This window comes from Balearica regulorum, chromosome 5, assembly GCF_011004875.1.
Source record: "Balearica regulorum gibbericeps isolate bBalReg1 chromosome 5, bBalReg1.pri, whole genome shotgun sequence".
In the NCBI taxonomy this organism is placed as follows: domain Eukaryota; kingdom Metazoa; phylum Chordata; class Aves; order Gruiformes; family Gruidae; genus Balearica; species Balearica regulorum.
In genome coordinates, this window is record NC_046188.1 from 59,140,398 (window position 1) to 59,164,779 (window position 24,382).

At 36.6% G+C, this 24,382-nt stretch overlaps 1 protein-coding gene across 8 annotated transcripts in view; it reads right to left on the bottom strand.

The window, feature by feature from the left end:
• SBF2 (SET binding factor 2) overlaps positions 1–24,382 on the bottom strand; it is a 266,637-nt gene that overhangs the window by 156,701 nt on the left and 85,554 nt on the right. For all 8 annotated transcript variants that reach the window (XM_075755159.1, XM_075755155.1, XM_075755156.1 and 5 more), the window contains exon 3: positions 547–684. In XM_075755159.1, the coding sequence (XP_075611274.1) occupies positions 547–684 (138 nt within the window). The remainder of the gene's footprint in view (positions 1–546; positions 685–24,382) is intronic.

The following is a 24,382-nucleotide window of genomic DNA, read 5'->3' on the forward strand; positions in this document are numbered from 1 at the left end:
GTAGCTGACACCCAAAATCTGACCTACCTAAACAGTGAAGAATTATTCTATCAGTTTTAAAATCTTGCCATTTACACCCACACAAATACTGACAATGAATGCCCTTACAGAATACTTATGTATATTACAGCATACTTGTACACTTTTGTCCTGTGCTGGCCTGATACAGCTGGCCAGCAGAGGGAGCAGAAGTTAATAAACCTTTTTTCCTAGAACAAAGATGAGAATCATTCATGCTATGTCAGACATGGAAGTAAATGAAAGGAACACCATCTTGGCTGTCTCATTAAGAAAGCATGTGGTGGAGATAAAGAAATTCTGTGAAGTGTTTTTGGTTGATTTTTTTTTCCAAAAGCAGATAAAACAAACACAAACAAGTACATCGAGCTTACCTTTGCGCAAAAATACATGCATTTCTGTATGACAGAAAAATACATCCTTACCAGGAACAGCAAAATATTTTACTAAAGTTGTCCTCTATTACATTAATCTATTGTTTCTAGACACTTTTTTCTGCATTTTTGCTATTTATTGCAAAATTTTTACCTGCAGGTTAATCTCTGCTTCATAGAAAGTTAAGCAGGAACAGTAGTGCCTCTCTGAGTCTATATCAGTCAAAACCACCACAAAGAACGTTGGCTGTTTTCTCTCTTTTGAAAGCTGCCATCCTCCAGGCTGGCAAAACTAATGAAACAAAAAAAAAGAGAGATATATAATTAAGCAGTAATATCAACTGTTTTAAGAAATATGAAAAAAAATTTTAAACAATATAACAGAACATTATCTGAAACAAGAAGGTCGTTTCATTTAAAGTGAACATATGCAAGGTGTAAAATTTGGAGAAATAGGGGGAAATCCAATAGGTCTTGGTCAGGCTGATATATATAAAGCTCTATTGACATGAAGGGAGATAGAATAAACTCTACAAATTGAAGATGTGTTCCTTTGAATTCAGTATTGAAGATCATCTTCACAGGGTTTAACAGGCAACAATGGGAATAAATTGTCACAGTATGCAGGCTTCATTTGGATAACAGGTTAGAATTTGAAGCTAAAATTGTTGTGTCTTGGACTGTCTCTACATTTTTAATTTCCCCACTTTTTTCTCCATTAATTTATCTAATCAAACATAGATATTGCACTTACGCCTACTTGCAAAGTTATTCAATACTTACTCCCACAAAAGACTATTTATAGAGCAATATTTTTCATCCATTTATTGATGCCCTCTATAAACTTAACTGTGAACACTTAAAATTTTATAAAAGGTCATAGCATAACAGGGATATGAGTTTTGCCACCCATGTGAAAAATATGTTCAAGTTTCATGACCTCGTAAGTCCTGGGTCAAAGAAAATCACTTGCTTCTCAGAGTCAAAGAGGCTGCAGTTCTCCAAATACTTCATATGTACTTAGGATACTACATGTTTCCAAGCTCTTGCAGCAATGAGCTGACTAAATATGGAGAATACTTAAAACACACGTCAAATAAGCCGAAGCCCTTTCAGTATTTGCTCCTTCAAGCTGACCAGGGCCATGGCAGTGCAAGTCATCAGAACCGAAGGCAGCAATTCTGACCTCAGAACGGAGATGCCCAAGTAGCATGAACAAAAAGAGAACTACAGCTCAAAGGCAAAGGAAGAAGTGTATAGTTTTTCTTTTTTAAATTACTGGAGCACAACATCGGTTAATAACTTGTTCCCAGTAATGGAAAAGTGTGCTGAAATGCAGAAATCAGTTTGCTGGAGATTCTTGAGATGGCCTTTCTGGAATTTTGTATTCACTGTTTCTTTTACTTAAGGCTGAAGTCACATACACAAAAAATTCACAAGTACATTACTATTATAGCCCCTGTATGGTTGGGGGAGGGGGACACGGGACGGGACACAGACAAAAAAAAAAAAAAAAAAAAAAAAGAGCCACCAAAAAAACCTCCCAAAACCACAAAACAACCACCACTACATCATATTTCTAGAATTGTTAAACAGTGCAGGTAACAAAGGAACCAGAGAGATAGGTCAAAATCCCATGTTTCCAGCAATTGCTTCTTTCCCCTGGATGGCTGCTAAAAACCAAAAAAGCTTGAAGGGTAAGTTCTAAACAAACATTTCCTACAGATTCATCTTCAGAACCTCTACAATAAAACCTGGGTAGTCTTAGGTGAACAGCAGTTAAAACTCTGCCTCTGATATACAGTTTATTTTATGATCCTGGGAAAATCTTCAAAACCAAAGTTTTCTCATGTTACATTCTTCATATTCCAGATAGTCAGCTTAACACTTCTGAGTCTGTATCCTTAGAAGTGCTAAGCACCTCCTCCTGCATCTGAGAGTAACTGTTCTGAACATCAAAAAGTACCCTGAGAAAAGACATCCTAGTCATTCCAAGCTAAGCATCTTTTATTAGTCCATGATTTTGATAATACTGGCCTAATCTCCCTTTGGTTTTGATCGCATGTCAGTTAAAAATAAGAAGATACCGCTATTAATCTTGCAGGACTACTATAAAGATAAAGTAATATGGTCAATATATACAAACATTATAACAAAAGCATCATTAAAAAGTTTGACAATAAAATCATCAGAGTTCTGTATGTATTGCAGTGTTTAGGTGGTGTGTGGTAAATGAAGCCGTAGCCCAAGTAAGATAGAAACCCCAAAACTCTGAATAGCTATTTGTTCAATGAGTATGAGCCAGAATACAAAGAACGCAGTACAATTCTGTTAATAAATAAAACCTTTCCATGGTATACCATTAAAACTGAATCATCTATACAAGGTAGGTCAAACTAAGGTTGCTTACGCAGTCCTAGTTCTGGCACTTCTTAAGCTCCGAACGCTTGAGTTTACAATCGGAACGCTCCTTGAGATCTGCCAAGTCTACCACTTCTGACAGGAGATCCTTGCTGGTGCCACTGCCCTTCAGCTTTACGGGTAATTTCCCATCTCACACCTGAAGTGGCAATCTATCAAATTTCCGAGTGTCTGGAATTCCTGGACAAATGACCACTCTGCACGCACCAAACACCACCCTACTAAAGGCACAGAAGAGCTGGTACATCCAAATAATCCACAAACAATGTATTCTGCACCCAAGTGACAAATACGTGAGCTTGGGACGTGTGGCTTACACATAGCTGGTTTTCACACGATATACACAGAATCTACCAATTTTGACCCTTGAGATATTGGAAGGTTCATTTTGAATACACTTTTGTATTTATTTTAAAATAAAGTATACTTAAAAATAATTCTTTTTATTGTAATAAGCCATTATTACCAGGCCTACTGCATAAAATTTATACCAACATCCGCCTTGTAAACTGGGAAATGCAAAGGGAAAACCACCAGCTAAATGTTTAGCTATCAGAAGTGACTGTCGATCTGGGCAGGCTGCTCTCAATAGCAATCTCTCGATCTTTATGCATGTCTAAAACCCTACTCATGTCAGTGAGAATTCTTCCTGATTTCAAGATGATGTTGTGTATAAGGTATACTTCCTAGATTTAACTATTCTACTACAAAACAACAATAAGCAATTGTTACGTAAAACAGTTGAAGTAGAGTACATCCACTGGCTACACAGAGAATCTGTGTTTTCAAATAAACTGGAAGGAATTTATAAATATAGAGATTGAGGATAAAGACAACATGCTCCTCCAAGAAATTAAACAATGAATGATTCTGAGTTTCCCTAAAATAAGGTAATAAATATTAGCGTAGTATTCGAAATACAAACAACATTGAGAAAAAACTTTCCAAATTAGCGTAAATACAAGCTACTATCCAGTATGATTACCAGCACAGTCTGGATAGTAAGAACAGGAAAATGTTTCCTTACCAAACCAGATGCTATACCAAAACAGAGAAAAGCACCACTGTGCATATAATTCAAAGGTCATGTGCTTCTTCAGTAAACAAGAAAAAACCCCAGAAGTTTAAAAATGAACACGCTCCCATATTGTTTCACTTATTTGCCAGAATTCTTGGAACCAGAACATAGCTTCTATCAAAGACATTGAAAATTACAAAAAATGAGATTGTCCAATGCACTATTTATAGAAATAAGCCTCTAATGGTGGCGAGTGCTTCAAATTGACTCCACATTACAACTGATTGCCTTCTAAAAGCTGGTGCAAATATCTAGAAATTGCACTGAAGAATATGTAACAGAGATTTTATATTCAAGGTGCTGAAATGACATTTCAAGCATTGTTTGAAACTGCAGGTGCCCACTGAAGTAAAGAACTTTCTCTTAATTATTACCACAAATGCTTTCAGACTAAACAAGAACCCAGACAGATTTAAAAATGATGCATCATGTTTTAAAACAGTGTAGCTGAGTTTGTTACCTTTAAAAATTTTCTATGCCGTCACTACAAGCCTTCTCTCTAAAGTCTAGATGCGATTAATGAATGTTTAAACGCGACATTTGTTTCTTCTAATTTTTATAAGCGAAAAACATTGTCTTTGCTCGATTCATAAATTTGTTCCTTCTTTCCTACCTAGAGCCATAGCTTTACTCCTACTCCTTGCCCTGTCCTTCTCTGTTAAAATAAATCATTTGTGTAAATCAGCAGATACCTTAGATATACTCTATACAGCTTTGGTGTCTACAATCGCAGAATCATAGAATATCCTGAACTGGAAGAAACCGATGAGGATTGAGTCCAACTCCTGACTCCACACAGGGCAACCTAAAAGTTAAACCACATATCTAAGAGCATTGTCCAAACACTTCTTGAACACCGACAGGCTCGAGGCCATGACTGCTTCCCTGAGGAGCACTTTAAGGCCTGGTGAAAAAAATGAAGAAAATGTAAAAATAGTAACAATTTCTATTAAAGCACTGAAGGAATTAGGATGTAGGAACAAGCTTACTGGATACTGTGCAAGTGAAGACCAAATACTATTGTTGTACTGAACATTAATTATATAGTGTTCAAGTTTCATTAGAGAAAAGAATCTAGTCATTTGTATTCTTACCACGGCAGAATTGTATTATTTGCCCTCCATATCTGTTGATCAGAAATTACTCATTTGCTGAGTAACTGCATGTTAGAACTTTGTCATTTACCTCTGAGCTTGCACCCCAAGCACAACCAAGTCCATAACAAAAACTCAAACCAATATTCTAGTTGAGTCTGTGTAGCTACAGACAGGAAGACTGCTCTCTCTGCACTTTACATTGTTTTCTGTATCACCAATTTGGTCAGCTTTCCATCAGCAATCCACTATCTCTGATGGCACTGCCAAAGTAGAAAGGGGAAAAAGCTTGTTCAGAAAGTTTACGACATGATACATTCTTTGCAAGTCACCTGTCAAAAGCATTTTTTGAAGATTTTATATGGAACAGAAGACAAGGTTTGTGATATACCATTACAGAACCCCGTGCTAAATATAATTATTTAATTATTTTAAAATATATTCTCACACTATATATTTTCTTCAAAAATATATCTGTGCACTTGTTTCTTGCTAAATAAAATCCAAAGCTATCTGGATGCACGTAAAATAGAAAACATTTGAACTCTATTTACAAGACTTGAATTAGAAGATCCAAAAATGACTTTAGAATTTAAAACATCTGGCACAGATATCCACCTTCCTTTGTAGTTTAACTCTTTCACCAAACATTTGATTGTCCCTTAGATTGCTCTGGACATAAAATGACATTTTATTAAGTCTGCTTCTGTAGGCTTTCTTTTACTTTTCAAATAACTGTGCTTTGTTTTTCACATCTATCATCATTATCTTTTCTACAAACCTCCCTGAAAATAAAGGACCGTGTTCTGGACATTATGTGAAGGAAGTTTGTTCCATCTGGACTTGCATGACCTAGCACCAGCTGCTGAGTATTTCACCATTTCACCATTCATTTATGTATGGAATTTTGGCAAAGGGAATTCTCTTTTTCAGATGCATACCTCTACTTAAAACAAAACAAAACAATTACAATGCTCACTGGCATAATAAAAAAGCAATGTTATGAAGCTGTAAATCAAAGGAAATGCTTGGAGCTTTGGGGATATCTCTGAATGTAAACAGAATACAAAATATACACAATTTTATAACATCTTCCTGCCTTTCAACATCTTGTATCTAAGAAACTGCAAATTTATCCTTAGCCTAGTCTAAAATAAAACTAGTGCACTTAAAGTATACTCCAAATTATTTCCAGGTAAAAGCCCATTTCAAGTATTGTAGAATATTCTGACGGTCAACTGTAAACAATTAAACTCAGTCATAAAGAAAAAAATAGTTTTTAGTCATACAAGAACTATAAAGACCTTTTCTACCCCGGAATGCACTAAACTACAGAGTTCCCCAAGATGAACCTTTACAGTCACCCATGAACTGCCAGAACCTGCTGCCAGGATGTCCTACAAAGGCACATGCAAACCAGCTGCCCACCTCTCCTGCCCAGCCCAGTCAGAGGCTAAGACGGTGAAGAAGCCAACATAAATATATTTCATTAATTTCTATCACACCAGAGACAGAGGAAAGGTAAACGGAGTGTGAATATGCAGTGTTCATTCAAAATCAAGGAACCTGCTTTCTCCCCTTAAGCAAATCAAAAAAGACACTTAGGTGCCTACACATGCTGGTATTATTGGATACTACCCGCCCCTTAGCCTCTCACACCTGGAATTAGTTGAAATACTGCCTTAGAAGTGGCAGGAAGGTTGTTTGTGACTACAGGTAACATTACTGTCCAAGAACAGTTAGAGGTGAACCATCTTTTGTCTCCTTGCCTGGGACAGACTGTCCCTACGTACTGTGGACATTTCCACCTCAGTAGGCAGATCCTCAGTCAAATGTAAAAACCATATCAAAAAAGACACTGAGAAACACCTCCCCTCAGAGAAAAGATCCTCAACCACATTCTTTCGCTTCCTAAGGCTGAAAGTTGCTGAAAGATCTCTCAATGGCACTAATCCTACACAAGTGACAGACGAGGTATTCTTTAATTTGAGCTACAAATTAAAGTGATCCTTAGTGAATAGATGCTCAAACTTGTCACAGAGACCCTGCAGCCAAAGTCCAACAAAAGAAGGAAAGTTAAAATATTTCGGAACATCTCAACTAAAATCAGCTAATTCATGCTTCTAAGTCATACAGGCAGAGAAGTATTTTACTGAAATTCATCAAGAACTGAGTTAACCTCCCGCACATAGTAATATATTTATATATTAGCTTGGGTGTACATCTACACATGCACCTGAAAAAAATCAATTTCAAGTTCATTGCTTTGCTTTCTTAAAACCTGGTAACGTCATGTAATTTTAAACACCTTTCCACAATGAAGTGCTATGCTGAAAAGTCAAACTTGTAAAAAGCATTTCTACAAGGAATGTATTCCTAGTTTGTCTTCTGAAAAAATATTTGAACTGGCTTTTAGAAAGAAAACTGCACCCACTGGGAAACAGCTTCTTTTTCTGCTTTCAGAACACTTATCTCCATCCCAGTGGCTTATTTAAAAAAAATAAAAAATAAAAAAAATTTTAAAGTCAGTCAATCTTATGACTATTTCTGAACAAAACCAACCTAGACTACAGATGTGGTGATTTACAAATAACTATTGTATGCTAATGCCTTTATTTCAGAAATAGTACAGGACTAATGGTGACATTCTGTATGGGGTTTTCTTCTCAAAATGGACTTCCAACATCTCCATTCTAATCATGTTTGTAAGAAAGTGAAATTAGTGGGCTTGTGCAAATAATAGTTTGGACTTTCACTCCTTTATTTAAATAAATTCATTTATTTAAACCATGCTCCCTTCTCCTGTTTTCAGCCAAGTGTCCATCAAGACGATCTTATGGCAATTTAAATATTCTGAGACCCTTGGACCCAGAATCTTTTTTTACCACAACCCCCAACAAAATCAAACACAAGTGTGCTCTGGGCTACCTCAGGCAAAGACAGTGAGACAGCTGTGGACAGTAACCAGAAATTCTCAGACACACATCAATACGTCAAACCAAATACAAATACATTAGGTGTCTGAAGCAGAATTTTGTGCCAGGTAATTATTTTTTTTTAAAACATACATTTTAAACTTCATCAAAACATTAAAAAGTCATAAATTTAAACTCAGGACTCGCAACTGAAATTCAGGAACACATAGCTTGCCTTCAGAATTTCTCTTAGCAAGGAATGCTTGTTAACCAGCGATAAATGCTGCCAATGACACTATTGGTCAAAAGAATAATGAAAAGTGTGGATACTAAATATTCAACATGAAAGCAGAAAAGACAATTTCAATGCAGCAATAAATTCAAATGAGGCATGACTTTAGTCAATTATACTTCAATCTGAAGAATACAGGTCTATAACAAATGAATCGTGTTTGGTTATGAGGCAAAAAGATAGTATGGCTAGAAAATATCTGATATTTAGAATATTCCTGAAGCAATACTGAAAGAAGGACACTAAAAAAAAATATTATGAATGAAATTCATTCTTTGTATTAATGCTTGTGTTTTGGTTTTCAGCACAAAATGCATAAAGAAGCATCTTTGTCCCTCTTAACCTATTCAACAACCAGTGCTCAGGAGTGGTTTCCAAAATGCGCTGTGACACTAATACAATGGTTAATTTGTTTTGGGGTTTTTTTTCTGTTTTTACTGACCACTGTCTACACACTTGAGGAGATTGGTAGTCATCTGAGGCATACAAGCCTAAAAAACAGTTTCCATTTAGAAATATAAATGAGAATTTTATACATATTTAATATATCAGTCAAGTATGTAATATTAGCCTTGCCTAATGCACTCTTTTTCTCTCCTTCTCTCTCCCCGCCTTCTTTCTTTCTCTTTTGACAGTAGTAGCATTGTGTTACAACAGCAGCCATAAACTTTTCAAGTCTTTAATGACTTCCCAACTCATTTTCTAGATAATGTTATAAACTATCTTTGAAAAGATATACAGCTGTACAAGTGTAACTATTGCATTGGTTGAATGTGAAAAAAAAAAAGTACAGCAGGGTAATTAATGTACATCACTCAACAATTACAACTGGCACACAGTAAGCTATTCATATGATCACAAATTTTGATTTGACATTTTAATGCTTAAATATTTGTCCAGAGGAATGGTCAATGTTGTATAAAATATTACTGTAATACATAAAGTCCTCATCTTATTTTTATATCTTACATCCGCATAATCAGACATTAAATCACACTGTTAATACCATATCCAGCCTTGCTACCATGTTTGAAGATGCATTCTGTTGATCTCTAGCAATTGTAAAAAAAGTGCAAGCAGCCTTGTGTTAAGATTTTGCATTCATGATCTTGTAATTCCTTACAAAATATCTCCCAGAGAAGGGTTCAAAGACTCTACACTTTAAAAAAAGTGCATGGTTGTGTGTGTGGGTGTAAGGATGTGGTAATGCAGTGTATACCAAAAAGAACGGTGATCTGAATTAACAGAGGCCTAGCAACTAAAAGACCTGTGACTGCTTCAGCAAAATAGACTTAAGAGATTGAAGGGAGATGCCAACAGCCTCAAGATGAAAAATACAGAACAGGAAGTCTTGAAATATGCAAAATAATTAAAAGTCAGAATTTGCTCTTAAAATAGAGGGCAGCAATTAGACTAAAACATATAGAGCAAACCACAAAAAGGGTAATATGTACCTTAAGCCCCTTGAATGAAATGCAATCGATCTAAACAAAATGATAATCAATTTCTTTTTGAAATATACCCCTTCCTAATACAACTCTCAAACTCATGTTGCTTTCCAAAAAGTGCCCGGAGGAGCAGCAGAACGAATGACAGGAAACCAGATCAAAACAAGCCGCAGGCTGCAAGTTACCAGATGTAATATGGGGAAGGGATATGTGCTTCTTGATCTGGCTCTCAGGGAGTTTGTTCCAAAGTTCCCATATTTTATACAAAATCTCCATGTTTTGGGGTAGGTCATGCTCAACCCACACAGGATTCAGCTAACTTCTGAATCTTGCCTTGCGTGATACCTCCTCTCCATGGACTGAAACAAAGGGGTTTCCTGAGACCAGATCTAAGTCTTCTAACCATCCTCTAGAAATAATGCCAGAAAAAATGGTGGTGCCATCTATCCCAGTGAATTATCATCACCTCTTTTAATCGCTTTGGACATCAGACATCAAGTTAAATTTATCTTACCCTGTCCTACTCTATTTTCACATCCAAATAGTGTCACAACCCAGTGTGTCTCCAAGATCTGGAACACAGACAACATACCCCAAGCAGCTTTCTGCCAGTTTAGGCCAGCAAGAGCACGTCCCTCCCAACATTCAAGGCTTACACCTAGTAAGGGGAAATGAGGGGAAAGGTGGAGGGGGTGGCTGGCATGGGGAAGGGGCTTTTGGAAAGCCTGGGGAAGTTTAAATGAGTTGGCAGTCACCTAGCCCAGCATGAGCTCCTCTAGCCACGTGAGCATTAGGAGGCCTGAGAAGAGCACGCATCCCAGACCACATTCTACAACCTGCCACCTTGCCAAACACGCGGTCACAGCAACCACTCCCACCAGCCGCTGCACTACACCTCACGCTCACCATCACCCCCAAATGGATTGGAGATGCAAGGGGCAGAGATAACCACAACAGTTCACTGCACCGAAAGCTTTCTTCAGTTAAGAGAACTTAAGTTAAAAATAAGCAAAGGAAATTGCAGTAAGGGTGGTATATTTCTGGTCTGTTCATTTTGGGAATTTAACAATACTTCTTATATGCCTACGCTATTTTCCACTTACAGTCACAATCAATTTCCTCTTTTGCAAGTGTGAGTTTCCACAACAAAACAGAAGAGAAAGTATATAAACATAGGAAAATGAAAGGTGGCTAAGAATCTCACAAAGACGCATCTTCTCATGTGAGTGAAAGCCTAGACTAGGACCTGAAATAAATCAATAAATATTACTGGATTGTGATACAAATGTATCCCATTAATTAAGTTCTGTACATTGGCTGCTACTACTGAATTGTACATTTCCACAGCGTTAATTAAGAAAAATAGGAAATGCATTTCCTGTCAGCAGTCTCACTAAGAACACAGTAAAATAAGTAGCATGAAAAGATAGCTGAAAAGTTTGGTGCTTTCCACTGAGTTTTCAGTTTCCTGTGCAGAAAAATGGGATCAACAATATGAGACATACTTGTCCTCTCTTCCCAACAAAACTGAGGCCTGTATTATAACCAGTGGGCATTACTGCTGGACTACATTACAGGATTTCTTTAATGGGTGTGGTAAGAGAGTTTGTCTGGCAACAGCTCCAGTATAAACAAAAAGGCTTTGTGCCACTGCAGGTGCTTTCATGTGCACTGTTGGCATGCCAGTAAACAGCTTGTTTGATGAATAGACTATTTCCTCCAGGTAGGTTTGCACAATTCAGCAGTTTCTGAACTAAAAAGTCACTAAGAGATTCCAAAATCTGTTAAAATGAAACTTCAGAGAGGTTTGGCATTGAAAAAGTTTGTACTTGTCAATTCCTATCTAATAACGGTAACCACTTTTCCTCTCTTTTGGCACTTCTCCAGGGTACTCCATGTTTGAATTCATTTTAAACTTGAGTTTTGCATAATCACCCTAAAACTACAACTTTTATGTTCTCCATTCTCCACCACATGATAATTAGAGCAAAATTAAGCATTAAAAGTTTTTATGGGGAGCATGCTTCTGTCATAATATGCTACTGGAATTAAAAAAGAAAATAGAAGGGAAAATATGAGAACCTCTGATAAAATTCAATATTTTCAAACAGATTGGCTCAAATAACTTGCATGCAAGAAAGAAAAACTGAGGAGCCCTTCACCACTAAAGTCCATATTCCACAAGTTTTCTAAAAGAGGGAAATCCCAGGGGAATGGAGACTGCAGACATTATGCCTATGCTTTTAAGGGTAAAAAGAACATCCATAAGAAAGTAGAGAGTAGTTCAGCACAACAGACGACTCCAGTAAATTACCAGAAGGTAATTTGAAGCTGTATCAGAGAGAAAAATCAAAGATACAAACAGAACGATGACTGGAAGGTTTCCGTAGAAAATAAGCCATTAAAACAATTTTTGGTGGGTGGGGTAATAGAAATATAATGCAGCTAATAAATGCAACCACATGGTATACTTGGACCTTCTTTCTCTTTTTCTTCTTAAAGGTATCTGATTTGATGCTTTGTGACAATTATATTTTAAAAATACATTGGATGACAGTATGGCATATATTCCATGGATTAAAAGACTAGCTTGCTGACAGACTGGAAAAGGTAACTGCTAGTAGAGACACACACCAGTGAAGCCACCTCTATTGAAGAAGCATTAGCTAATTCCCCACCCTCCTCCCAGCTAAAAAGCCTCATCCCTTCCCATGTGTCACAGAACTGCTAAAAAAACCACGTTAGAACATGGTGTAGAGAAGTTTTCAAAATAAGACACTAAAAAAACCAAATCAAAACAAAAAAACAATGAAGAAACCCCAAACACCCACAAACCTGGGGCTGGAAAACAAGTGTCATATCATGAGTTTAAAAGAGCTCAGCTTTTTCCGTTTGTTGCAGAGAGAGTTGAGAAGCATTTTACAGAGTAGTTATAGGTAGATAAGGTGTTTGCTAGTAAGAACATTTCAGATAAGACTGTTCTAGATCCAGTGTGTTACAAGATCCAGAAGTCATCATCATAAAAATTCAAAACAAGATGTCACTCTCTAGTCAGTGAAGGGGATGGAAAACTGGAACAGGTTATCAGGGTAAGCATAAGGCTCCCCTCAGCTGGAGCTGGAGTCCTTCAAGTAAAATTGAACAGCTTTTGGAAGAAATTATTCAGTCCATGCGTGTCGGCGCAAGTCAGCCCAGACTGGTGTGGGACCTGGAAATATGTATATGAAACCTCTTGTTCTTCCCTTTTCAGGGCCTGAACATGCTAATAACACTTGAAGCTCTACCTTATGATATGATTATAATCAGATCTCATGCTTCAGAGCTTCAACCGATCAAGCACAGAGATTTAGACAGAATTTCCACCTGAATACCTAAATGGACATCAGTTTTTGCAAGAAAGCCAGCGGCAGCAATCCAGCACTTCATGGGGCTGGCAAGTACTGCGGAGAAGTCTGGCTGGGCTGTCTTGCTTTCTGTGACTAAGTGTCATATGCCAAACCAAGGGCTGAGAAGGAATTTTCCACCAAATTAAACTGAGAGGGATTCAGGGATTTCTTTTTCTTGCTGGTTTTCCTTTGTAGCCTATGGCACATTGGCATCATCAGTGCAATCAATTCCTCTAAGCTCTGGAGATGCTCTGGTCTCATCCTAATCTCAAGACCTGAAACTAGCTGGTGTAACTAGAATTGCTGGACACTGTATCACAAATCTGTGGTGCTATTTAACAGGGTCTAGTCAGACTAAAGAAACTGATGTATTATATATGGTCGTCTCTGTGAAACTGGGGGTGGGGTGGTGTTTTAAAAAATAAACTGACATGTTTTAAAAAAGAAAGTAAAATTTATTGGTTATGAGCAACATACCCAAAATGTTGTATCATTTTATATCGTAAAATCTGGTTCTTGGAAAGTACTGAGTAGGACTGGATATGAAGGAATAAATATTTTTCAAGTGGGTTGGTAGGGATTAAATTATCAAGCCAATATAGAATTATCTAACACAAAATAATTGGTCAGACTCAATACTCACAAAAATATTTTATTGCTTAAAAATGCCAGTTATTGGTAATTAACAATGTTAAGAGAACTGAAAAATGTGAGCTGTTAACTTTACTGTTCGGAAAAAACCCCACATTTCCCCCTCTGTCCCAAGAACAGCTAACAAGTGCAGAAAAACCATCTCCTATAAGCACACTTGCACATTTCAACTGCATACAAGTGCCCTCTGCAGTGACAACATGCCCAGAAAAGGCCACCTCTTAGTTCTTCACTGGTGGGATAATTTCATTCTCTTGCATCCAAAGGCACCTGGGCTGCCCCTACAGCTCTTTCAAACTGAACATCACTGAACATCATCAATTATAGATCATCTCATAAAATACAGGGAGTAGAAACAGAAAGCACATCTTTTCCATGTAAACTGCACAAGAGATGGGGAAAATATAGTTGTTGTTGTTATTATATATTTGTTAAGTTATTATCAAATTATTATTATACAATAGAAGAATCTATTGAATAGTGGGTATTAATAGACGGAAGATTAAATTGTACAAATCACATTCTCATTGAAAACATTAAATAACTAACATGTTTCTTTCCCAAAATTCATCAAATGTTAGTGGTACTCCTATATATAAAAATAGAAACACTACTCAACCATGGGGGGTTCCCTTCTACTGTCCCATAAGCATAGAGAGGAAATAGAAATATTTCAAGGCATCTGTAATGTCTTACATACTTTGAATAAAATAAAGAGCCAAAACACTTAACAGTACTGAATTTTATTCCAAATTATACCCAAGAGGAAGCCATCTGCAGGAAAAATAAAGAAGTAAAACAAAAAAACCAACACACTTTTGACTTGGACATCACTTGTGCAATACAGCTATCCAAAAGGACAGCATGTTCTTTTAAAAGAATGACTACTTATTCTTTCATGATACAGGCAACAAAAAAAATCACCTGAAAACTTTCAGGCTTTTTTAACTACTAAGAATAAATTATGCAGTATTCCAGTGAAACACTGAACTACTTACAGCTCTTATTTTTCCCCTCCTCTAACACAAAATATTACTATATTGGCAAAAGCCATTTCTACAAGACTCTAAAACTGTTTGAAGTTACCCACAGCCAAGTAAATCACTGTTGCTATGGTCAAGTTTGAAAGGAGACCAAAACCTGATGTCTAAAACGCATTAGTAGATCAGCACAGACACCCACAAGGCCATGAAAGTTTGAAGCCACTGCTTTAGACAACAGAAGATGTCAGGTAACATTTCAATAGAGAAATAATAACATATAGCTTAGCTATAAGCTCACAGTAAAACTAAAATTCAGTATATCAGGAAGACATTTATAAAATGCTACTACAAGACACAATCTACGTTGGTAAGATGATGACTATATCATAAGTGCCGAAGATGACAACATCTCAGACATGATGGTCTTGTCTGAGCAGCAAGGACTGCAGCTGCCTACAAATATATCAGTGTATTCATCATTTTGTCTCAGGAGTAATGAGACAAGATGAGCAGAAATACTCTACTGCATGCAGCATTTCCTGATGCATCAATGTTTCCTACATTCCTAAGTCTCCAAAATATGAAACAGATCATACTAAATAATACGAAAAAGTATTTGCTGTAAACGCCAAACAAATTAAGTGAAAATTTGAAAATAACTATGCAGTACTGGACAAACATTAGAAGAACAATATATGAGCTTTGACAATATGTGTATGGGTTACATTAAAAAAAAACAAACAACAACACATAACAAAATTGAAAAACAAGCAAAAAAACCCCCTTTCAACAGTTGCATACTAGGAAACATGTGTTGACCCACGACATTTGAACAACCAACGATACCGTCCTACACTTAAGCTACAACAGCACAAAAGAAAAGCAATTTTTCAGAGTTATGTGGGGATTTGAGGACCCTTTAAAACATCACAGAAATTTTCTGCTGTTTTCATATTTGCTAGTCAACACGATGCAATTTAAGAAAGAATTTATTTTTCTTACAAAAAAGTGTAACAGGGAGTAGATACTACCTAATGGTTTTGGCCCACACAGATAAACTCAGAGCAGATTGCCAAAATGATTTTTTCAATTATGCACAGATTTGTACCAAAATAGAAACCAACAGACTATTTTTCAAGAAATCGTATCCCCCAGTCCACCAGATTTTCAGGATAACAACTATGTCCTTAAAAACTTGAGCTACAGCAACTTGAAAACACTGGTTGTGTAGAGACCAAGTCATAAATACAGGCCTATGCATTTCTGCAAGTAGTCAAAAAGTTACCGTACTTTATTTCATAAACTACATTTCACCTAGAAAAAAAAAGAAATCTCCATGTAAAGTCTGAACTATGTTCTAATTTCTTTTTAATTGAGCTCAAACCTTGAATACATGAACGTAAGCCTGAAAGTCAAATGTCTTAATGAACTTCATCTTTTGCAAAATTTCGCCTACAGCTAAGAAATAAATATATTTAAAAAGAACCAGCTCCTCTTAGTATTATTGTGAAAAAACTCACACTGGCCCTGCTGGTTTGAAAGACTGAAGCTTATATTGTCAGAGATAGTCCATACTGTAATATGTGTATACTGAAAATGCTAGCTAGATGACACTAGTAATAGTTCTATGCTGACTTATTTTTTTTTAATATTTAACCTGGATCCAAACAACTTATATCCAAGAATTTGGAAATGCAAAGTCCTGCACCTGGGGAGGAATTTCTCAAAAGAAAACTACAGAAGTACATTGACTTAACTGTTACTGTGCACTGATTTTTAAAGACCTGGTTTAACTTTCCATCCCCCTGCAAATATGGAGAGCAATCCATTACAGTAAACACAGATAGGCTAACATACAAGCATACTGAAAATGTTTGTAGCCTTCCCCAAGCAGTTACCTCAATCTACTAAAACATCAAAATTTTAAACTTTCTTTTCGTAACTTAAACTCCCATAGCTAAAATCTAAAAAATTTCATTTGTATTACCATGGAACAACTGACACATTTTAAAAACATTCTTCCACATGTCCTTTTTTTTCTTTAAAAAAAAAAAAAAAAGAAAAAATAAACAAGTGAATGCAAGAGAAATGTGACCTAAGCAGATGAGCAGTAGATACGGGAAAGAAAACATACCACAATACCATGTCAAAATTAAGCAGAGGGAATGGAAAGAACAGTTCTGCCATGATCTAGACAATGTTATCTGAAACTATAGGTTATGAGAGTGCTCACAGACTGGTGTTCTTCATTTGTAAACCACAGCTAAACATATCTCCATGTCACAGAAGTTGCCATCAGATGTCCACATGTAACAGCGAAGCTGTCAAACATCCCCCTCCACGCTGCCAGTAATAGAACTGACGTCCCCGTACCCTCAATTCACCAACTGATTCAGATGTTTTATGGTTCAAAACCAATGAGATAGCAACCACAATAGGGAAAGAGGGAAAGATAAAAAAAATCCCAGACGTCATTTATTTAATTATCGTTAAGCCAAAAGAAATTAACAACATACAAAGATATATCAGCCCTTCAGAGCAAGAACTAGATATATAAACATGTTTACAGACTGAGTGGCAGACCAAAACTTGAATCATTATCCACAAAGTCTATTTCAGTTGGTCTTCCCACCAGCATCCAGGAAAATGTAATTTTCCGCCATAGCTGACCACCTACTCTTCCTGTCATCCAGTGATTTTCATCTTTTTGACCCATTCTTCACTTACCTCTAACTCTAATCTTACTTTTATTTTGTAATGTTTCCTTTATAACCTCTAAAAAGTATCTTTCTTTTACATTCTTTTAATAAGAACATGCTTTGCAATAGCACATCCTTTGATCACTATACTGAAGAACTAGAGCATTATCATTTTAACTGATTTTTAAAAATCCAGCCGGGTAACTGCTTTTTTGTTGCTCCAACTGCATCAACTCCTTTGCAGAACCCTTTCTTGGGTTCTCTCTTACACAGCAATGTCAAGATTTTAAAAACTAGACCAAGACTCTACCTTCCCCTTACACAACTTTTACACATGTTCCTCCCCACCCCTCTTCTTTACTATTTTTCTTATTTAACCACACATTTAATAACAACATAATTTTTTTGATTCAGGTTTTGATTTGATTCAACATTTCCTAAAATCAATATACACTGGAAAGCCTTCAAGTGTGCCTTAAACCTTCTCATCTATGAGCTGTTCTTCTGTGAAAAGGTTTGGTTAAATTAAGACTTCTGGACATGATTTTCCTTAATTTATGCAGCAGTACTTACTTCTAAATCCTCAGTTTATTCAATCAGCATATATTTCAACTAATTGCCACCAACAGCAGCTCAATAAATCTTAAAATCAAATCTCTGTTAGCATTGAGGTGAGATGCAATGCTACTTTCTCATTAATCATCTTGCCTTTGAACCCATGTTCACCACTGCAGTTACGGACAGTTGCACCAGACAATTTCATTTGGGACTGTACAAAGATCTGTCACCTTAATCCAGTAACAGTCCTGCTGTTTCTTTTTGAAGCCATTTGTACAGCTAAAGAACTCTGTCTTCACTACCTTACAATTCAGCTTGACTTTCAACACTGCTCACTTTGATCATACACTTTGGTGGTGTTCTATTCATGAAGAGTAACATGCCCTTTTTGAAATTTTTTTCCTCCATTCAGGAAATTTCAAACTTATTTTAAAGCTGGACACAACATACTTCATCACAGGAAAGATGCTGGAGAAACGTAGGCAGAATGTCGTTACTCAAGATAGAAATTTAAAGAAAAAAAAGCGGATTAACACTCCTACATTCGCGTGGACGGATCTTTAATGATTATAGTGGGCAGACCTCAGTTTTGTGTCTCACCAAAAGCTGCCCATTCCAAAAAATATTCTCCCCAAACCACAAAGAGACAGCAATGCTGTAGCCATGACTCAATCTTGAGAGAATCATCTGCTTTTCCCTGTACCACTGTGAATTTTATTTGATGTTTCTTTGCATATATCAAGTATCCTACTGCAAACAGTCTCAGACCTCAACAATTCCTAGACAGAATTCACATCTTGTAAAAATGACACTGGTAGACTGCAGAAAGAAAGTCTCAGACTTTGCCTCACAAAGTAATCCCTGATCTTTTTCCTAAACACGAAAACATAGCAATAAGGAACAAATAGCGTTACACATTTTAGCTCTTTAGTTGTAGATTACAAGACAAAGATTTCCCTACATGCAACATTAATAACAACATTATGTACAATTTAAACCGATGGAACTGAACTGCCTAACATGGTCCACTTCTGCAAACCCATCTTCATAAAACTGGCACAACGATACGTTCCTTGTTGGCCTCTTGCCTGAAGCGCTAACCTCACCCTCTTCTAACCGTAATAATAGTGATTACAATTTCTGGAATTACATGACGGGATTTGAACAATCTGGGCATTCTTCCACTTCTACAGTGACTGTGCATTTAAGTAAGGTGCAGTTGTGCTTAGCTAAATGCTTTAACACTTTTATATTTTTAAAAACACTTGTTTAATATTCTTGGATGAAATAACTCAGATCTTCACTAATATCTTTAATTTCAGTTATTGAAGACTTCCTGTGGTAAAAACATAACAAAATAACAAAGGAACCCCCCAACACTGAGGATATGGCATATTCCATCAGCTGTGTTCATAGCTACTAATGTCAGCAGATCGTATCTTACTAGATAGACAAGAAAAAACACAGCTCTTTTTTCTCCAAACCAAAATGGACATATTTCTGCATGATTTAATGTAAATCCCCAGATGCAATGATGTTTAATAGCGTGTTAGCCAATAAATGTGGTTACAATTAAAACTAGGGTTATTCTTCCTATCTTAGTAATCTTTAGGTCCACTTGCTCCTCAAAACAATCATTCTACTGTCCGTTTTCCATTTTTGTCTCCAACTGCTCAAAAACAGAACAGAAAGAAATGCTACAAACACAAAGCCTGGATCATATCCTTGTTTCTATAAACCATATGACTTCCTAACAGCTGTATAATTAGCAGATGCATTTAATGAGTGAAATCCAGATTTAATGATGCACTTTCTGTGATCTGATGGCAATATTCTTCAGATAAAAAAGTTATAAATCTTCAAGTAACATTAAATGCATCCTCAAGATGCATTTAAGAGTTATACCCTAATCTTTTCACCTTATTTAATATTTTCGCCAATCAACTTTGCATGCAAAGTGTCATCAACCTATTGCACTTCTTAAATGCAACAAAAATTGTTTTCAATTGTTATAATGCCTTGCACTTATCTAAAACCATTATAGAATCATAAAATGTCTTTTTTCCCCCTTTTTTTTGGTTACACTTTAAAACTATTGTTCAAAACATGTCTAAGGAGATATGCTCAACTACATACTTTGCATCTTTCAGCACATTAGAAAGCTGTCCAAAACTAGAGAATTATTTCAAATTCAGTATTTCCACACTGATTTGGAAACTGTTCCAAACTCCAGAAAGTAGGGTACAAACTGATGCTACTACTTCCCAGTAATAGAAAGCTGGGAGTGGGAAATTACTCATCTCCCTGAACAACTGGCTACAGCCACTTGCTAGAAACATTTTATGGACATGAGCAAATTCAGATGCAATATAAAGATGACTTCACAATTTCTCACTGCACAGCAAACCAATTTTACTAGCAAATTCATCACCTATAAATGTGTCACCTGTAAGTGAGCAAAAGGAACTTCAGAAAAGTGAAGGAGCAGAACCATGCTGATGTGCAGCCCAGACCACTGAAGGATACATCCCACTTACAACCTCCATAATGAAACTAAGACTGCCTACAGCAAAGACTATGAAACAAAGACTGCCATGAACACAAACAGCTACATGGCCATTCTCTCTTATGCCACAACACACAACCAGCATTAAAAAACAAAAAACCCAAACAAAAAGGCAAAAAAAAAATCCAAACACATTTCATAACAATCCTTGCTTTAAAAGCATTTGTGAGCTAATTGTAAAATAAGGAAGATAAATGCATAATTCTGTATTTGGCATTACTGAAACTTAAAGGTGATTTCTTAATTCCAGTGTTAAGCATGCAAACATTCCAGAGAACATTAATTGCTTCTAAGAGAGGGAGAGAACAGCTGCAATAGGTGGGAAATTATAAGCAGAAAAGAAATCAAGAGAAGTGTTTGTACAATTTATACATGCATTTAATCAGTTCCACGTGTGACCGATTGCTATCTTAGGAACTAGTATATAACCCTGTGCCTCAGCCACTGATTTTCTGTGTGATGACAAAAAGCCACTTTTTACAGGTATTCCCTAACTGCCACAACTGGACAACCCAGTCATAGGGCCAGACTTTCAGAAAATGTTTTCATTTGGCAGGAAACTCAGGGGGAAAAAAAATAGTCTGAAAAAATTGGGTAATAGATATTTGAGATTTGGCAATCAAAGGTGCTATCTTAATAAAACACGATGTTGTGATATAAGCTTTGAGTACAGCAGTTCTAAGGAACTGCCCTAGTGTCCCCATTTACAGCAAAGAAAGTGACTTTAGACCCTTTCATAATGGCCTTCAATACAGAGGCTGCAGCAGGAGATGACAATCTAGACTTAGATCCTGAGTGATCTTAATCATACCTGATCATCTCTAAGGTATTCACTACTTCAGTTTGAGTACTGAATTAAAATTTATTTTAATCAATAAAAAGTTAAGACTTTCTTATCTTAGGAGAAAAAAAAAAATCACAAACAAAACCCCCTTTACTCTAAAGAAAGAGCTGCAGGACAAAGTGATGACAACCATTTCTAGAACAATGTTTTAGCATCAGTTATGCCTCAAGTCCCTCTTTGTATGGTAAAATAATGCAGATGGATTCTCTACTTCTACTGTAACAAAAACTTTGCATATCCACAGAATTCTGAGGAAAAAATATGGCAGTGCTTGCAGCCCAGAAAGCCAACTGTGTCCTGGGCTGCATCAAAAGAGGTGTGACCAGCAGGTCGAGGGAGGTGATCCTGCCCCTCTACTCCGCTCTTGTGAGACCCCACCTGGAGTTCTGTGTCCAGCTCTGGGGGCCCCAGTACAGGAGAGACATGGAGCTGTTGGAGAGAGTCCAGAGGAGGGCCACAAAGCTGATCAGAGGGCTGGAGCACCTCTCCTATGAGGACAGGCTGAGAGAGTTGGGATTGTTCAGCCTGGAGAAAAGGCGGCTCTGGGGAGATCTAATTGCAGCTTACCAGTACCTGAAGGGGGCCTGCAGGAAAGCTGGTGAGGGACTGTTTATGAGGGAGTGTAGTGACAGGACAAGGAGTAATGGATTTCAGCTGAAGGAGGGTCGATTTAGGTTAGATGTTAGAAAGAAATTCTTTACTGTTAGAGTGGTGAGGCACTGGAACAGGTTGCCCAGAGAGGTTGTGGATGCCCCATCCCTGGAACTGTTCAAGGCCAGGTTGGATGAGGCTTTGGGCAACCTGGTGTAGTGGAGGGTGTCCCTGCCCATGGCAGGGGGGTTGGAACTAGATGATCTTTGAGGTCCCTTCCAACCCAAACCATTCTATGATTCTATACTGGCTTGAGTTTCTAGGCAGAATGAAAATAAAAATTCTGAAAGGCATTTTTTTTTAAGTTCATTTCATCAACTATGACAACTCAGTGGTGATAATAGTTTAAGGACACCAGATCAACACCAGAGAGAGAATTTGTATCACATGGACTTGGTCACCAATCCAGAACATCATCATCCTATTGGTATCCTCCTCTTTGAACCAATTAAGGGCCTAAACAAGTTTGGAGATCTTTTCTAACACGGTGTGGAAATTAATACGAAATCAGAAAGACAATCCACTGCGTGACTGTTTGGGGAAGTTCTGTCTCTAGATTAACATACTGTAACAAAAATCTCAGGAGGGTTTTTCACTTTTGACATGGCTAACCAAAGACGACAGCTTTTTAAAGAAATACTTCCTACAATGACTTTGTATAATGTGCACGGTGGATTCAGGAAAAAGCTCCAGAAATCTTCAGTAATTAAACCTCCTAAAGTCTTCCTTATAAAAACATTTGGAACTGGCAGCAAAAGTGTTCTTGAACTTGGTCTTTAGATTTCTGGTCCACAGATGTTTTGCAACAAGCTGTTGACAATATTCAAGTTCCCGCTGAAACCAAAGATGTTGAAGTTTGAAAAAAACAAAATGTTGTCAGGGCTCTTCAGACCATCAACTTCCAATCTAAAGTTTCATCCTCTTCTTTAGCCAGAATAAACAACATATCTTCAACCAATTCAAATCTCAACTATAACCACATGATCATTTTATGTGGCTGCCATTTGCATCACTATCAAAATGAGTAATTAAGTACTTCAGTAATATCTGCATCCCACTCTTACGTATCCTTAACATAAAATGTTTTATTTATAGTCAAGTAAACTTATGATATTTTTATCAATTTGAAGGCTCAAATGGTTGGTTTTTAATATGAAATAGTGTAGATATTAATATTAATAGTGTAGTGGTCTGCCTATGTGACATGGCACAAAGATTCAAACACAATTTTAGGCTACTGTGTAAGCAGACAGATGCACAGACAGGATAACAAATTCCATGAAATCTTACACTTCAGAAACAACATATCTAAAACACAAAGCACAGGAAAAGCTAAGCTAGGCATTAGTTTGATTTAATTTTAATCAAGGAAAAAAATTCATTTTTCAAACCAAGAAGATCAAGAAAAGTTTATTAGGAGATTCCAGTTTCCAAGCTTCTTGGAATATAGTATGCTTATAAGAAATATCCGTAACAAAGACAGAAAGACATGCCAGAAATGAGTCAATAATGTAACGCCAAAATTGTGGAAAACTCTCAAGTTTTGCAATGCTGGACATTCAAAATATCCAGAGCAATTTACACAAAAAAGGTACATAATTTGCAATTTATGAGTTTAAATACAGAAGAGGAGATTCATAAAGTTTGAGAGGAAAGACATTTTTAGCTGGCAAGCACTTTTTACAGGCTAACCATTTTTTCTTTATCTTGCTCTTGAGACCTCTTTCGGATACGAATACATTTGTTAACCATTATTATGAAGAAAATAAGGCAAGAGTAAGATAGCATGTTTGTACTCTTTTAAAACAAATCATGCATATTAATACACTCATCAATTTTTTTATGATTTGCAAATTCCACTCTCATTAATAAGCAGCTTATTTTGATAAGTTGGTTCCAACTAACTTGGCAACATTTTTTAGATGAGAACTTTTTATCATGAGGAACTTCAATGAATTTGTGTACATTTCTGAAAAAAGAGTGAGTACATTACAAAATCCCAAGACACAACATGAAGTATAAAACAATTTTTAAAATTAGAATGTAGACAAAGAAATGCCAAAATTAGAACATGAACAAATACCTATGAGAAAACTAAGTTGTCCACTGCTTGAAAACACAATACTTCAAATTCCATTCAAAATCCTGAAAACCCATAAACGCTTACTCTAATCTTCACAATGAATTTGGAGTTTCTCCATGAAGAAAATCAGCCAACCAGATGTGACTTCAATCGAGTATGTTCCTTTCTAAGCCCAGAAACAAAGTATAAAAAAAAACCAAACCAAAAACAAAACAACAAACCAACAAACCAACCCTCCTTCAACTCTACTCAGAGACTCAAGTTTTCTATTTTTCGCTCTGTTCGGCTACAAACGGATAACAAAAATTGTTATAGATCAAT